The sequence below is a fragment of the Ambystoma mexicanum genome, chromosome 2p, assembly GCF_040938575.1.
Source record: "Ambystoma mexicanum isolate Mex_15411 chromosome 2p, UKY_AmexF1_1, whole genome shotgun sequence".
Classification (NCBI taxonomy): domain Eukaryota; kingdom Metazoa; phylum Chordata; class Amphibia; order Caudata; family Ambystomatidae; genus Ambystoma; species Ambystoma mexicanum.
In genome coordinates, this window is record NC_090923.1 from 288,344,478 (window position 1) to 288,361,083 (window position 16,606).

General features: G+C 46.4%; 1 protein-coding gene across 1 annotated transcript in view; it reads left to right on the forward strand.

Annotated features, from left to right (window-relative positions):
• The window catches only part of FBXW12 (F-box and WD repeat domain containing 12), a 549,693-nt gene that overhangs the window by 279,407 nt on the left and 253,680 nt on the right, over positions 1-16,606 (forward strand). The window contains exon 6 of the mRNA XM_069643567.1: positions 6,762-6,926. Within this exon, the coding sequence (XP_069499668.1) occupies positions 6,762-6,926 (165 nt within the window). The remainder of the gene's footprint in view (positions 1-6,761; positions 6,927-16,606) is intronic.

The following is a 16,606-nucleotide window of genomic DNA, read 5'->3' on the forward strand; positions in this document are numbered from 1 at the left end:
GAGAACAAGGCCTTATTGAAGGTTGAAGAAACGGGATAGAAGGAGCTTACCTAATTGAAGAGGATGCAGGAAAGAAAACAATTTCCGTCTTCTTGTGGTCGAGGCATAGCAAATGAGGACATCCATGATTTAACAGCTATAAGGCAAGCAGATGGGGGTGATGAATAGTGCCATTAAAATAAGGAAAAGAAAGATTTGGGTGTCATCCACATAAAAATGTGCATCAAAGCCATGATCAGAAACCACAGAAGCTAGAGGACAATTATTACGTTTAAAGAGAATGTAGCCATGAACTGAGCCATAAGAAGCCCCATAAGATAGTACATCTATGGGCATAAGGAATCTGAACATTTTCTACAATCAAACCTAGCATAGCATCTAAAGAATTGTTGCTGTGTATGGTCTATGGAAATGTGTTTGTGACACAATTTACTGTCTGTAGTTCACGTAATTGTCACTTTTATTATCTTATGTGTAACAATTGCAAACTGTGCAAAGCACTTATCATTGAGTACTTTAGTACATTTCAGATATTATCCCCTTTTTATATGGTGTTCTCAATCCAAGGCAAGCCATATGTGCCTGGAAGTTTTCGACTGACAGTGTTGACTTTGACACATATGTAAGGTCAGAGCTATTGTCTTTGACAGCATCCTCATTTAATGCACAAGTGAACATATAGAAACCATTTTACACATTTTCAACCTGACTTTATTGTGGTACTGACTTTTGACAAAGTGTCCAAAGATAGCCTGTGCCACCCCTAATACTTCATTGATCAGGATAAGTGGATCTATCAAATGGAGGAAGGGTGAGAACTCCTTGCAATGGTATTTAAAATGATTTACCTGTACATTTTGTATCCATGGCCGCAGATTGCTTTTAGGTTGTTCTTAATCAACTGCCCATACAAACCATGCACTTTTGATAGTTGTTAAACCTTTTCATCTAAAGAGTTATTCAGGGGTTGGTATGACCTCAGCTGTCCCCTGGCTTTCTAAACCAAATAACCTTATGATTGTAACTACAATTTAAAATTTTACTGGGCCACAATGGCTAAACACATTTCTGATTGGCTGTAGGTAGTTTTAGATGAGAGTAGTAGAGTAGGATGAGTATCTACTCCACTACTTTATTGCTAACTTTTGGAACTGTTTATTGTTCGACCATACTATTTTTACTCCTTAAAAAGAAAATAAATATACATAAATGCTAGTCAAGTGAGTGAGAGCATTCTAAAGGTTTTTCTGGTTGATTATAAAAGACAATTTTGCAAGTGCAAACAGTTGTTGCTTTAGTGATAAAACTGTACAGGGAAGATATTGATAGCATCTAATGTTTACGCACAGAGTTTTTCTTAGAGTACATTATTATCTGCCACAAAACCTGCCAGAGCCTAAGGTGTGCATCTAGAGCACCTTTGTGGTGGTGGTTACGCCCTGACATGCAGGGTCTGATGCAAATCATGATGCTGGAATATTTCCATTCATCAAGCATGTGGCACACTCTACAGCATAATCCCTCGGCCACCAAACAGTCAAAGAGCAAATAAAAGCGAACCAAATATTTATATATATATATATATATATATATATATATATATATATATATATATATATATATGAAGAACAATGCTCTTTTGATCTCAAAAGAACATACAATAAATAAGAATTCGGATTTGACGGAAAGCAGTGAGCTTCTTACAATGGTGTGAGTTTGAGGGACATTCTGACCATGTTGTAGAGGCGAGTAAATGGAACAGTTGCAGGGACAACACATAAGTGGGCATAAATAGATTAAGGACAACAACCATTGGACATTAAGTGCTAGTAAATAGTACGGTCAGCTGTGCTCGGGATGTGATCATGATGGGTGAAGTGCTAGAATGAAGAAAGAAAGTGATGGACTGGGGCAGGTTGGAGGTGAGGGAAAAATGTTAGCTAGAAGGCAGATGAGAGGTAGGTTAAGAGGGTAACTCGAAGGTGAGGAGGTATGCTTTTAGTTTTGTTTTGAACAAATCAGTGTGGACTGTTTCTCGGATGTTCGGGTGACGAGAATTCCATGCAAGTGGAGCAAGAAGAGAGAAAGAGCAGAAGTGAGACGAAGCACAGGGAGGGCAAGAGCCACAAGGGTAGTCACTGATGAAGAGCAGAGATTACTAGAAGGCTTATAGAGTTGGATAGAGGGAGGATAGATAGTGGTGCCTTACTGTGGCTAGATTTGTGAACCAGGAGAAGAAATCTGGCCCTGTTTTGCATCATCGGCGAACCAACCTGGTGACGCTACGAGGAAGTAGGTGTGAAGTGAGGGAGTTCAAAGAGAGTCCTGGTAGCGAATGTAATGATCTTGTTGGGAGGACTGAAGGCATAGTTAGGGAGACCAAAGAGGATTCTGGCACAGTAATCCAATTTGGAGAAGACAAGAGTGGTTAAGAGATGCTTGGCAGCATTGAAAGGAAGGAGGTGCCTGATTTTCCTACTTTTAAGGCGGTTGAGACAAGCTGCTGTTCCAGTTTTGGAGATGGAAATAGAGATGATGTGAGAAGGGTCATCGATGGCGCCTAGGTTTCTAGCTGAAGAAGAGTAGGGGAGAGTGTCTGGTGGAAACTGGATAGACAGAGGAAGAGATGAGAGAGAGCTTCTGGCAGGGAAAACGAGTACCTCTGTTTTGGTAGCGTTTAACATCAGAGGAGAGTTAGGAAAAGATGATGATTGGGAGTCATCTGCGAAGAGTTGGTATGAGAACCAAAAGGAGGCTGTTAGTGCCCCAAGAATGGAAGTGGGGAGTGTAAAATGGAGCGGACCCAAGACCGAGCCTTGTGGAGCACCAAACGTTAGAGGAGTTAGTTTAGATGTTTTGTTGCTCCAGGAGACCGTGAATTAGCCAGGTGCAAGGTAGGATTAAATCCAGGAAAGGGCTTAATCGCAAACAGAGTGATCGACAGTGTCAAAGGCAGCAGACGGGTCAAGGAGAATTAGGATAGGTTTGATTGCTTAGCAGAGGCGGTGAAGTTGGACACATTCATCAGAGCAGTTTCCGTAGAGTGACAGGAGTGGAACCCTGCTTGTAGGGGGTCTCGAAGGTTGTGGATGTCTAAGAAATTGGTAAGACGGTTGAACACAACCCTTTCAAGTACTTCAGAGTAGTGTGGAAGTAGAGACATAGGGTGAAAGTTAGCCGGTAGGTTCGGGTCAGCCCCTTGATTTTTTTAGGAGAGGGATGGCCGTGACCGTTTTGAAAAGAGAGGGAAAGCAAGCAGAGTCGAAAGACCGGTTGAAGAGTTCAGCGAGGTGAGAGGCCACTACAGGGGCAATAGGCTTGACTAGCTGAGGACCAAGAGGGTCTGATCGGGCACAAGAGGGGTTAGCCTTCATCAGTAGACATAGCCCTTTGTCAGTATTGGTGTGACTAAAGTGGGTGATGGAGGTAGAGGATGATGGTAGAGTAGGCTGAGTGTTAAAATAAGGAGCGGGAGTGTGAGGAAGGCTAGGAAGAAGACTCTTCAGTGAGGTATTCAGCTAGGTCATTGAGAGTGTAGTTGATAGTCATAGACTTAGGAGGAGTGAGGAGTGAGTTTAGGGTGCCTTTTAGCCGGTGAGGATGGTTGGCGTGAGAATCAATGAGGGTTAGGTAGAATTCCCTTTAGCTCTATCAAGAGTGGACTTGATGAGAGGGTTCAGGGCAGATATAAAAATTCAAATCAAAGAAGGTCCAGTCAAAAAGGATTTGGAGTAGGGAGGGTTTCAAACACTGCTCCCAAGACTTATTCAGAGGTAAGTGTCCAAATCACTTCATAACTAACATTGTAGCTGTAAAGCCTTAAGAAGTGTTAAGTTGTTACAACATCCATGCCCTCAACTTGGAAAACACCTTATGCATGATCAGCACAGTTTGCTTCTAGCGCATCTTGAAGAGTTGCCGCTCGTTTCTGTTTAAGCCCATCAATGAATGAAAAAAAGAAATAAAACACAAGCAGTCTCTAACCAAGAAAAAGGATTTTGTGCTGGTATTGGGGCAAAATATTTATAGTGTTTAAATTCACTAAATTCACAAATTTAAAAAGTGCGTCATGATTCACAAACAGGAAGCGCTTTTAGATGCATGAAAAAGCAAAGCAGAGCAGCTCCTGTGCATGTTGGGAAAAAAGTTACATGGGTGTTAATGGTGCATAGAAGGTAAATTAAAACGTTTTCATGTATCGTTTGCAGGGACGTCCTTTCACAAAAATGCCAGGGGTAGCAGAAGTGACATCACATGACCCTTGACCTCTGATGCCATCACAGGAAAAGATGTCATTTAGCCCCCCCCCCCCCCATGTAACATCACAGGAAGTGATGGAGCACAAACATTGACTCCTTGACAAAACAGGAAGTGGCATCACATAGCATTGTTGCTCAGTACACTAAGAAAAATATGTTACGATATACATTTCATATAAGAATGAGTCACCATACATAGCATTAAGAGCAGTGGGTAAAGGCCCATAGTACCAAATTACTGTTAATGTAAGCATTTGCACTTAGCTTGGCTTGCCTGCAGTTACGGTCATCTCGAGGTTCCTTACAAGGCAAAACAAGCTGCTTCTGCTTGGTGTTGGTGTGCTCCGGCCGTCCTGCTCCCAGTCCTCCACAACAGGATGCCGAAACCTGGCATAGAAGAACATGGCAACGTCTGGTCAGGGTACACAGTTACACTTAAACTAATGCAACGTCCACCTACCTAGCGAAATAAAGAGGCAAAGCAGCACGAAGCAAAAGCGACAGCAAATCTTGCCTAATGCCTATCTGTAATTCCCTGGCTTTGGTAGGGAATTTTGATTACAAAGGGTTCTGATGGGGCCTAGTTGACACATACGGCAGCAATACTTTTGCTATTTATATAGCGAAGGAAAGTAAAATGAATGCACAACTTCCCACGAAGCTTACCACCGGATCCGGAGATAGCCTACACTCAATGTAAAAGCAATATATCTACTGGTTCCACGACATCTAGTTGCTCGGGCAGTATACGTCCGTTTTCGGGGCTAGCCATATGACATGAGATGTGGACGCCTGCACTGTACAAGTATGTCTCTACCATATTAGAGCAGTTAAAGCCTAGGCTTAATCTTACAATGTCACTGCTATATTTGTGGTACTCAGGCTTGGACTGGCCTGTAGAACAGGGTGAAGTGTAGGCCCAACATGCTACAGTGGGACATTTTATTTTGGTTAAAGTGGGACAGGTTTTTGGGCCACAGTGGGACAGCTTGAGGAGATACTTATGCAGCTATTCGTTTTCATTCAATGTTACCGAAATCTTTTTCTTTAAAACGCATAATTTGTAATACATTTTTATAAAAAATAAACTTCTTGGGTTCTGCCCAAACCGTCGGTCACAAGCAAAACCAAATGACATCCAGAAGCTATGTATCCCTACTCACAGCTCATCTCCCTACTATGTTTACTCCAATGCAGTAGTTTCAGTGGCGGATAGCCACACTAAATATCCAAAAGTAAAACGTGTTTTGTACCTGTGACTGCATGAAAACAGGATACATCAAGATGCCCTGGTTATGTGGCATCCCCGGTTGTCATCACACATGAATGTATCCCTCCTCTCTTTGTGTGTGTATCCATATCCCTTTCTCTCCCATCTCACTCTCCTGGTTTTCCTTCTTGCTCACTCTCTCCCCTTTCCCAGCACTCTCCTACTAAGTCTCTCTTCCTCTCTCGGCCACTTTTTCGTTCTCCCACTTCTCTCTCTTTATATCTTTTTTCACGGTCTTAAATTGTCATCCACTCCTCTCTCTCACTTTCTTACTTTCTCCACATTCCCACACTCTCTCACTCCCACATGTTGAGTTCTCTCCCTCTATTATAACATCTACAATATGTTTTGTTTCACCCTTCGTTCCTTCCTTACTCTTACACTATCTCACGTTCTGCTCTCTACTCTCCCCGTTTCTCCTTCATTTTCTCACTATCGACCTCTCTGCCTCACTCCCCATCTTTCTCTACCGGCTACTCATGATTTTGCCTTACTCATCATAACATGTTATATGTAATAGTATAGTAAAACATATCCCAAAAGTGAAACATAAGGTGGACAGAGTGTTTGTGAAAATACTGGGCGGGCTTTCCAGTCACTGACGGCAGAACCCTGCCCAGCGCTTCATAACTGTCCCGCCAGCGCGGAAGGTTACAGGTGAAATGAGATGCTGTCACTCATGTTGACAGGGTGGCATAGGTGCCTGACCAGGGACGCTAGAGTAACTTTTATAAGCCTTACCCGAGTCCCTCGATGTGGCCCATTTTGTATTAGCGCTGCACACATTAAATATACAATAAATAAAAAATAAAACCTATTATAAAGCTACAGACTGCACCACAAAGTGTGAGGGGGCAGGAAGATTGTGTGAAACTCTTGGTGAGTTAAAAGTACGCGGAAGCTATCGCTCTTGTGGCCTTGCAGGGTGGCCGTGAAGCTGCACACTAAAGTATGAGACTCACGCCTTTCCCATGCCTGCACAACAGCCCAAACATTTGGCATTGCCAATACTTGTTTAACTTGCAACCATGACATGCTCTTTAAGGGCTCAATATTACTTGACTGGTGTGTTTTCTTGATAAAATCATGTCCTTGTTCTATGCAGAAATAAATGTTGAATAAACATTCTGACCAAGCTTCGACCAGTCCATATGCATTACATGTTTCGCATTTATCATGTGTTTATGATTTGCTCTGCTGATCATCGTCCCAATGTTCTTTCTGTACTGAAGGCAGGCATTGCAGGAGGTATCGTGTACACACTTGCTGTTCCTGCTTTAAATGAAATTTCACGTGAAAGAGTGTATACGGATGATGGCATAGATCTGTTACTCTGCTCGCCTGACAAGCAGTGGATAGTGGCCGCAAAACTATATGATCTAAATCAACTTCCAAAGGTATGTCGTAAAATGACACAAAATCTTTTATCTCGTTTGTTGGATGATTGGCCCATTTTGAAATGCCTGTGTCTTTAAAATGCACAACCTCATGTCCACTCTGCACCCAATTTCGTATTTAAAATGTAGTGTTCTTTTTCATACTAACGAAAAAAAGAACCAAAACCACTGTTCACTCTTTTTTTAATGAAATATAAGATAAAATGTGAAAAATATATAGTACCGAAATAATTAGTGTAAGATTTTCAACATGTATAACAAAATGGCCTCAATGTCTTTCCCATATCGCACACTTAGATCATGTCCATACATTTATTTAAAAAATACAGCAATTTAAAATTTCAAAAAATGTTAAACTAAGAATTTGATATTAAGAAAGGTATATATTACTTCATTTAGCATTGAATAAGATTCAAAATCAAAGAGGTTTTTTTGTGTTAGACTTGCATAGTTTTGTGACAAAGACCATGAAACAATCATATACATATTAGACTTGTGTATATACTGTCATGTGGATATACTAGTCAAATAATTGGACAGCATCAATATTTTTTTTATAATTGTTCTTTTATAACGCACTTAATACCAGAGGCCAGTTTCCAAGCACGAGACCGGGATACAAACCTGTGTTGTTGTGTGTTGTCTTGCTTCCAAGACAACTGTACTGCCCTTGAGCTATCCTCCCTTATATTGTCTATCCTAAAAAATATTTTCTTAAAATAAATATGTATATCCATGTGCTGGGTATACTTTGTAGCGAGGAAGGGGCATGGGCACACTCTGGTTCCATGGTCATTTCATTAAACCGCTACTGCAGTGATCTCATGTTTCGCCCTGTTGCAAAAACTTTAAAGTCTGCATCACCTTGTTATTTTTTGAAGCAAGGTCTGGGGTAGAGGGACACTCTTGTCTCCTGCTCATTCCACCAAACAGCCAGTGTATTAAATATGTACACTTCTCCAGCATGGGGTCTGGCATGGATTCACATGCTCATTAATATTTCCTGTCGTCAGGCTGGGAATCCTCAGTAAAAGAAAAAAACTGTTTCACTTTAAGACTGTATTTATCCTCTAAACCAATCACTGTGCTCTGTTCATACTGCCCCATCCAAAGGCAGTCCTCTCCCTAAGCCCTATCTCTAGTAGCCATCTTAAAATGTTGATAACCCGCTTCAGTGTTGGGAGTCCTCGAGTTTCTCTCTGAGCTATTTGTAAGTTTTTTTGTGAGTTTTTCGAAGAGAAAAGTTCTGTTTTTCTTCCAAAGAGCCTGTGTGCTCTTTTCCTCAGGTGCCGGCAATGGGGACCCGTTGTCGGTGAAGCTCCGTGCCCCTCAAGGGCGAATATTCATCGAAGTTTCTAGAAGGTCATAAATCTACATCGTCCGCAGCAATAAGACGAGAACTCGGCCTGCTCTCTCTAACTGCAATAGTGGCCCAAAGCACAATTCAGCTATTTAGAAAGATTCGACACCCAGAGAGCCTTCAAATATACCGCATGATCAACGAAGAAATCACCAAAGGAAATAATCAGATGCTAAAACAATGGGTCGAATTTCAACAACAAACACTTCAGGAGATAGCTTGTTCAGAAGAAGAACTACTCCAAAACCCTTTAAGAATCAAATCGAAAATGGAATGGCTTGATTGGATAAATACGAACGAAAAATCAGTTTCAAATAAACTGCTAAGCCATCTGCCACCTGTTCCCAACAAGCTTAGAGAGCCTATGGAGTATTGCATAAAATATCCAAGCAAATTGCTAATGAAAACTCTACTGAAAGCCCGTCTCAATCTGCTACCCACCCAGGAAATCTTAGCTATAAGAGCAGCCCCTAAAGAGAAAACCTGCCGACTTTGCAAAAATCTGCAAACAATAGAATCTATAAGGCACCTCCTGATGATCTGCCCGGCGATCGAACAAGAAAGGGACGCCTTTTTCGGCCCTGTGCGTATAAACTCTTTCGTAGATGATGAAGACACGTGGTGGAACCGTCTAATCACAGGAGCTCGAACTAGATGGCTAATTCCGACGGCAAAACTTCTAATCATCGCCATGGAAAAGATTAACCATCTCTGATGTCAGCGGGAAACCGCATCCAGGAGCTAGATGATGATCTAGATTGACTTGCAAAGTTTAGACGATTAAAGCTCTTGTGACAACTTTCTTGGACACGAACAGCAATAGTGATCAACATTTTTTTTTTCATGTATCTGTACCTACGAAAACTCCTTTGTAAAAATCTAAAAAGATTATATACAAATAAAAATAAAAAAGTGGTCATTTTGGGCCTACTTTGCGCCTTCTGACCATGTCGGAGGAGAAGGAGGGAAGGCCCCTCTTCAGACCCTGCACCAAATGCAGGCTCCAGAATGTGGTTGTGGAAGACAAGCACCTACAGTGCCTCTACTGCTTACACACGGACCATAAGTAGGTAGAGTGCGAAATATGCCTCAGTTTTTCAAAGACGGCGGCGAAAGACGGGTATAGTAGGCTGGCGGCGTGACTTAAGTCAAACAATACCTCTTTCCCGTGCTCCTAGCAGGGCCATGCTTCGTCCAGGACCGGCCGGTCCGAAGTGTGGTCTTTTACGTCCTTTGAGGTCACTATAAAGACTGGAGGGGGAGGTCTGTACTCCTGCTCTCTATATGGCATAGTGGAAGCACAGAGTACCCCAGCCAAGATTCTTTATTTGGTAACGTTAGACGAGCAATCAAGGCTTAAGCTCTCAGGAGGTGATGTGGGCTGGTTCTTAAGTACAGTGTAGTCCCCAAGCACCCACAAAGGAATGTCCACACACTGTTAGTGAAAAAGGTCGTCCTATATTTATATAAATAAGGTTATCGTTATGTACACAATCACAATAAGACACTTTGTGCTCCAACAATTCTAAAATGGTAAATATATACAGTTCTAGGTGGTACCATGATTACTTCCATTAAAAGGTATCAGCTGTACTAAATTCAAATAGCATACGAATCAACACAGCAAAACGATATCAACCATAGATTTAGGAGGAAAATAAGTTGGTTAGACAGTTGGCAGAATACTGGGCCTCTACCACTAGGCACAATTCTGTATGAGGATCCCACCACCTGGGCAACCTGTAAATAAAAATGTACTACAAGCCCAGTCCATATAATGTCTATTAGAGTCTTATCTCCTTCCCCAAAGTACCTGGTTTCGTAGAGTTCTTCAGTGAGTTGTTGACAGGCCCTTCTTGAGTGCACTCCCTTTAAGGCAGTAGCCGCGGGTCGTCGAGATTCGGTGAAGAAATGGTTGAACACTCTCATTGCGATAGCAGCTTTGCCGATCGGCCGAAAACGTCCTGCAAGTGGAGGCGTGCAGGGCACCTCAACGGCGAGTGTTTGTTGCCGCAAAGAGTCAATGAAGTATTTGGCCCAGCAAGGGCATCGGGTCGTCTGGCGTCGGCGAACGGGACGTGATCACGGCTGGCTTCAATAGCTTCGTCTGCGTCTCTGAGGTCTTCGCGTGGCAGGAAACCCACCAGTGGATTCTCCTCAGTCGTCGGCAGCCTCGACTTTCTCAGGCAGGACGAAAGCGGTCGACGGTCCTTGGATCAAAATGTTCTTAGGCAAAGGGAGCACTGCGGTTCCGGTCGGCGACGGCAGTCAGCGACGGTGAATGGCTGTCCAGTGCATCTCTTTGTTCTCCTCGGCGGTCCCCTTCTCCGGTCAGCAGCCTTTCGTAGGTCTGTCTACCAGGGAGCTTTGACAAAGATCAACTGGTGCATGATGGTCCCTTGTAGCTAGGGAAGAGGTCTCCTAGCCAGGTCCTCTCTTGGATCAGTTCTTGAAGGCACATCAGCTTTCAGATTGCAACGAAGGGAACAGCGGTTCACCTTTTTCTTCTGGTTCGGCTTCGAGAGTAAGCATCAAGTATCAACTTCAACTTCTGAACGATTTCTAGCAGTGAGAGGCCCCCAGAAATACTGTTTGGACTCTCATTCATTCTGCTGGGTCACACTTAGGCAACCAATCACTTAGAAGGGCATTCAGCAGGCAGGCAGCCAGTCAGGCTCACAGGGCATTCAGGCCATTCTGCTCCCTCTCAGACACTCGCAACAAGGAATGTGTATTTGGACATGTACCCAGCCATTCAGCACTAAACACTGCATTTACACCAGTTTCGGGCAGGGCTGTCTCAGTCTTTGTGTCACAAACCAGAAGTTAGACACCCATAACAAGAAGTGCATATTGGTCATCCACTCCATTCACCCAGGTCCCACCCACAGGGTGTACCCACAACATACAGTCACTGGGAAGGTTCCAGCCAGTCTGGCCTGGACTTCCCCACAACACCATATAAGGAACGTCCACCCAACACCAGTCAGGGGGAAGGGACAGAGGCATAGCTTCCCAGGACTTTGGGAAAAACAAGGTAACAGGCAATAGAAAGCAAGGGGCCACAGGGGCCATCTTGTTTCCTATCAGGAATCAACTGATTGCAATGGCAGGGCCTGGGTATCCATAAAATGGAAGATACTCAGAGCACCTGTCCAATTCAGCATGGAGCTGCCACCAGCCCATAGCCTGCTCTGTGGGCCACACACAAGTGCCCAACAACATACACTAGGGGCACAGGGTTGTACCCCCACCCAGGGGTGCCATAAGGGTATCCCAAGTGTCTGTACACCAAACCAAAATGGTGAAGTCTAGCCCTTGTAGGTTAATGGACCACCTGAGCAGTTTCTGGTTTTCACCATTCATCTGCATAAGCCACTTCAGGGGCTTATGGTCTGTTTGGACCTCGAAGGTAGACCCTGTAAGGTAGGGCCTACAACGCCTAAGGCTCCAAACTATACTGAAACATTCCTTTTCAACAGTAGCCTACCTATGTTCTCTACCCTTGAGTTGTCTACTGATGAAGATGATCGGATGTTCCCTCCCTTTGTCATCTAACTGGGACGAGACAGCTCCAATTCAGGTGTCGCAGGCATCAGTCTGAACAATAAAGGGCTTGCTGTAATCAGGCACACACAACACAGGTGCCCTGCACAGACTTTCTTTCAAGCCAACAAAGGCCCTTAGGCAGTATTCTGTCCAATTAACCTTCCTTGTTTTTTTTGGGCGAAGTCGGAGCTGTCAGAGGGACAGCTATGGTTCCATAGTGCGTCATGAAGTTGCGTTAATATCCAGTGAGGCCCAAAACGACTCTCGCCTAGGTTTGAGTAGAGGGAGTCTCCTAGTCATGTACGTCCTGTACTTTACTGGGGAGAGGTTGGATTTGACCCCCTCCTACCTCATGACCAAGATACGTGACTTTTATCTGAGCTATCTGGCACTTGGTGACCTTGATAGTAAGGTTAGCCCTTTTCAAGGCCTGCAACACTTTATACAAGTGAGTCAAATTCTCCTCCCAATTGGAACTATAAACGGTGATGTTGTCTAAGTAGGCCATAAAAAAGGCCTCCAGCCCACTGAGTGCATGATTGACTAAACGTTGGAAAGTGGTAGGTGCATTATTCAACCCAAAAGGTATGACTCTAAACTGGTAGAGTCCCCCAGGTGTTGAGCATGCAGTCTTTTCCTTGGCATGGTCCGTCAGAGCTATATATATATATTACATGGCCATGGTAGTGGCCATGTAGTAATGGTTAAATTGCTGATTCCATAGGAAGAGCACTTTTTGGGCGGCTTATAACTTCGCTCGCCCTGGACGAATCCTCACCAAACTTTGCAAAAAAAGTATTTGGGTCACTTTGCAAAGTTTGGTGAGGATTCGTCCCGGGGGGGGGCAAAGTTATAGGGGGGGACCCAAAACTTTTTTTTTCCCATAGACTGAATGGCAACATTTTTTTGCTCGCGTCTACAGCCCAAACCGCTGGACGGATTTTCACCAAATTTGGACCAGGAGCAGCGGCTTGGTCCCGAAAGCGTGCTTTTGCAAATTTGGTGAAAATGCGTCCAGTAGTTTTTTTTAAAATGACCAAAAAGTAGGTTAAAAAAAATTCGTGAAATCTGTGTTCGGTCCGCGGACGGACTTCCCTGTTCGCTCCGCGGACAGGACGGTGATTGGGCCAGCAGCTTGCATGATGTCCGCGGATATCTGACGTGCTCTCTCATTGGATGCGGTGAAAGCGTACAGTGCGTCTGGCTTCAGAGACGCCCGCCATCTTTCTTTGCCGCATGAGAGGCTTTGTCAGGTCAGCAGGTGCGTGTCTGTCTCTTGTTACTTCCACCCCCGCTCATGCCCGTGTCTGCCCCACCCCCCGCACATGCCTCGTGTGTCCTTTCTGTCCCCCCACCCCCGCTCATGCCCCGTGTGTCCTTCCTGTCCCCCCATCCCCACTCATGCTCCGTGTGTCCCCTGTTCCTCCAGACCCCGCTCACGCCATCGCACACGGTGGCCAGCGGAGGGCCGAGGAGCGGGATCTGCCACACAAACTCTTGTCCATGTGGCATGTCTGTGTTTTTGTTTGTCTCCCCACCCCCCGCTCATGCCCCGTGTGTGTCTCTCCCTCCCCCACCCCCATTGATGCCCCGTGTGTGTCTCTCCCTCCCCCCACCCCCGCTCATGCCCCGTGTGTCTCTCTGCCTCCCTCCCACCCCCGCTCATGCCCCGTGTGTCTCTCTCCCTCCCCCCCACCCCCGCTCATGCCCCATGTCTCTCTCCCTCCACCCCTGCTCATGCCCCGTGTGTCTCTCTCCCTCCCCCCACCCCCGCTCATGCCCCGTGTGTCTCTCTCCCTCCCCCCACCCCCGCTCATGCCCAGTGTGTCTCTCTCCCTCCCCCCACCCCCGCTCATGCCCCGTGTGTGTCTCCCTCCCCTCACCCCCGCTCATGCCCCGTGTGTCTCCCTCCCCCCGCCCCCACTCATGCCCCGTGTGTGTCTCCCTCCCCCCCACCTCCACTCATGCCCCGTGTGTGTCTCCCTCCTCCCCACCACCGCTCATGCCCCGTGTGTGGATCTCACCCCCCCACCCCCACTCATGCCCCGTGTGTCTCCCTCCCCCCCACCCCCGCTCATGCCCTGTGTGTGTCATCCCTCCCCCCCACCCATGCCCCGTGTGTCTCCCTCCCCCCACCCCCGCTCATGCCCTGTGTGTCTCTATCCCTCCCGCCCACCCCCGCAAATGCCCTGTGTCTCTCTCCCTCCCCCCACCCCCGCTCATGCCCCGTGTGTCTCTCTCCCTCCCACCCACCGCTCATGCCCCGTGTGTCTCTATCCCTCCCACCCACCCCCGCTCATGCCCCGTGTGTCTCTATCCCTCCCACCCACCCCCGCTCATGCCCCGTGTGTCTCTATCCCTCCCACCCACCCCCGCTCATGCCCCGTGTGTCTCTATCCCTCCCTCCCACCCCCCGCTCATGCCCTGTGTGTCTCTATCCCTCCCACCCACCCCCCGCTCATGCCCCTAGCCCTCCCACCCACCCCCCGCTCATGCCCCTAGCCCTCCCACCCACCCCCCGCTCATGCCCCGTGTCTCTATCCCTCCCACCCACCCCCCGCTCATGCCCCGTGTCTCTATCCCTCCCACCCACCCCCCGCTCATGCCCCGTGTCTCTATCCCTCCCACCCACCCCCCGCTCATGCCCCGTGTCTCTATCCCTCCCACCCCCCCGCTCATGCCCCGTGTCTCTATCCCTCCCACCCACCGCTCATGCCCCGTGTGTCTCTAGCCCTCCCACCCACCCCCGCTCATGCCCCGTGTCTCGATCCCTCCCACCCACCCCCCACTCATGCCCCGTGTCTCTATCCCTCCCACCCACCCCCCGCTCATGCCCCGTGTGTGTCTCTCCCTCCCCCCTCCCCCGCTCATGCCCCGTGTGTGTCTCTCCCTCCCCCCACCCCCCGCTCATGCCCCGTGTGTCTCTCTCCTTCCCGCCCACCCCCCGCTCATGCCCCGTGTGTCTCTATCCCTCCCGCCCACCCCCCGCTCATGTCCCGTGTGTGTCTATCCCTCCCGCCCACCTAGTGCTTTCTGCTTTCTTTTTCTTTGAAGTCTTAGGTTTCCCCTTTGCTTCTGGTTGCTTGGAAATAGCAGTTAGTAACTCCAGTGGGGTAGGAGTGATTTCCATCATCTCCTCAGGAGAGCCTCTTAAGGTCCTCTCCCTTGCAGGTCTGGTAAGTTCCTGTAATCTCTTACTAGGAGGTCTGGGGGAACTTGGCACTACTCCCAGATCTTTCAGATCATTGCCCAACAGCACCCTCCCTGGTACTTCAGATTGTACACTCACAGGTATCCTGACAGTCATTTCATTGCACTGGATGAGAGCTGGTAATTGGGGAAGCATCTGCACAGGCCTTCCAGCTAACTTGGTGAGGCGTTTGGGTGACTTAGCAACATCCACCACCTTGAAAAAAGATTCGTCCACCACAGTTATGCTGGCCCCAGTGTCTCTAATGGCAGGAGTTTCTTGACCATTGACTAGGACACTGTCTTTATAATACTCTTTAGTATTAGGAGGGATAGAATTGTACACATCTAAATTCTGTTGTTCCCACAATCCAAGAGATACTAAAGATACACTAGCTGAGACTCCAGTGGGGTCATCAGCCAGCAGTTGAATATTTCCACTGGCCATCTGTACTTCCTCCTCTGGAGCGAAGGCTAAGGAGACAGTGTGGACCCCTGAAGGTTTACCCTTACATCTGGGATCCCCTTTCACATGATCCGTTGAGCCACAAACATAACATTTTCCAAATGTCTTTATGAATGGTGGCTTGTTCTGACGACCTTCTGGTCTGGGACCAGAAGGTACACTAGCCTGATTAGGTTTCCCTTGTGGTTTCCCCTTATAATTTTGTTTGTGGCCCTCTTTGGAACTGGAATTATTTGAATTCTCTTTGGTGTCTATCTTAGGCTGCTTTCCCTCATCCTTTTTCTGAGTTACCTCTGAATCCTTGTGAGTAGCCCGGTTGGCAACCCACAAGTCAGCAGCCTTAGCTAATTTCTTAGAATCTAATTCCTTTGAATCAAGCCAAGTGCTGTCTGAGCTCAGGAGAGCAGGCATCATAGATAGACTCCATCATAACAAGATTTTGCATTCCTTCATAAGTGTTAACTCTATAACCCTTAACCCATCCCTCTAAGTTCTTCAAACATTCATTCACCCAAGTAGCCCAAGGGGTACTATCATGCTTTATGAGGGTCCTAAACCTCTTAAGGTACTGGGAAGGAGTATTCCCAAATCTAGCTATCAGAGCTAGCTTTACACATTCATAATCCATCCTATCCACCTCCCCCAACTCCATTACCACATCAGATGCAACAGGAGGGAGCCTAGAGACTAACCAGGGGATCAACTAATTTCCCTGTGATACCCTGGAGCCCATGATTGTATTCAAACATAGCAAGCCATTTTAATACATCCAACTTAGGTTCATACATACCCAAAATCTCTTTAGGCATCCAAGGTCTTTTTGGACTGGAAGATCTAGAGGATTCGGGGAGAGAAGCATTTGACAAAGCCGGGATACAAACCTGTGTTGTTGTGTGTTGTCTTGCTTCCAAGACAACTGTACTGCCCTTGAGCTATCCTCCCTTATATTGTCTATCCTAAAAAATATTTTCTTAAAATAAATATGTATATCCATGTGCTGGGTATACTTTGTAGCGAGGAAGGGGCATGGGCACACTCTGGTTCCATGGTCATTTCATTAAACCGCTACTGCAGTGATCTCATGTTTCGCCCTGTTGCAAAAACTTTAAAGTCTGC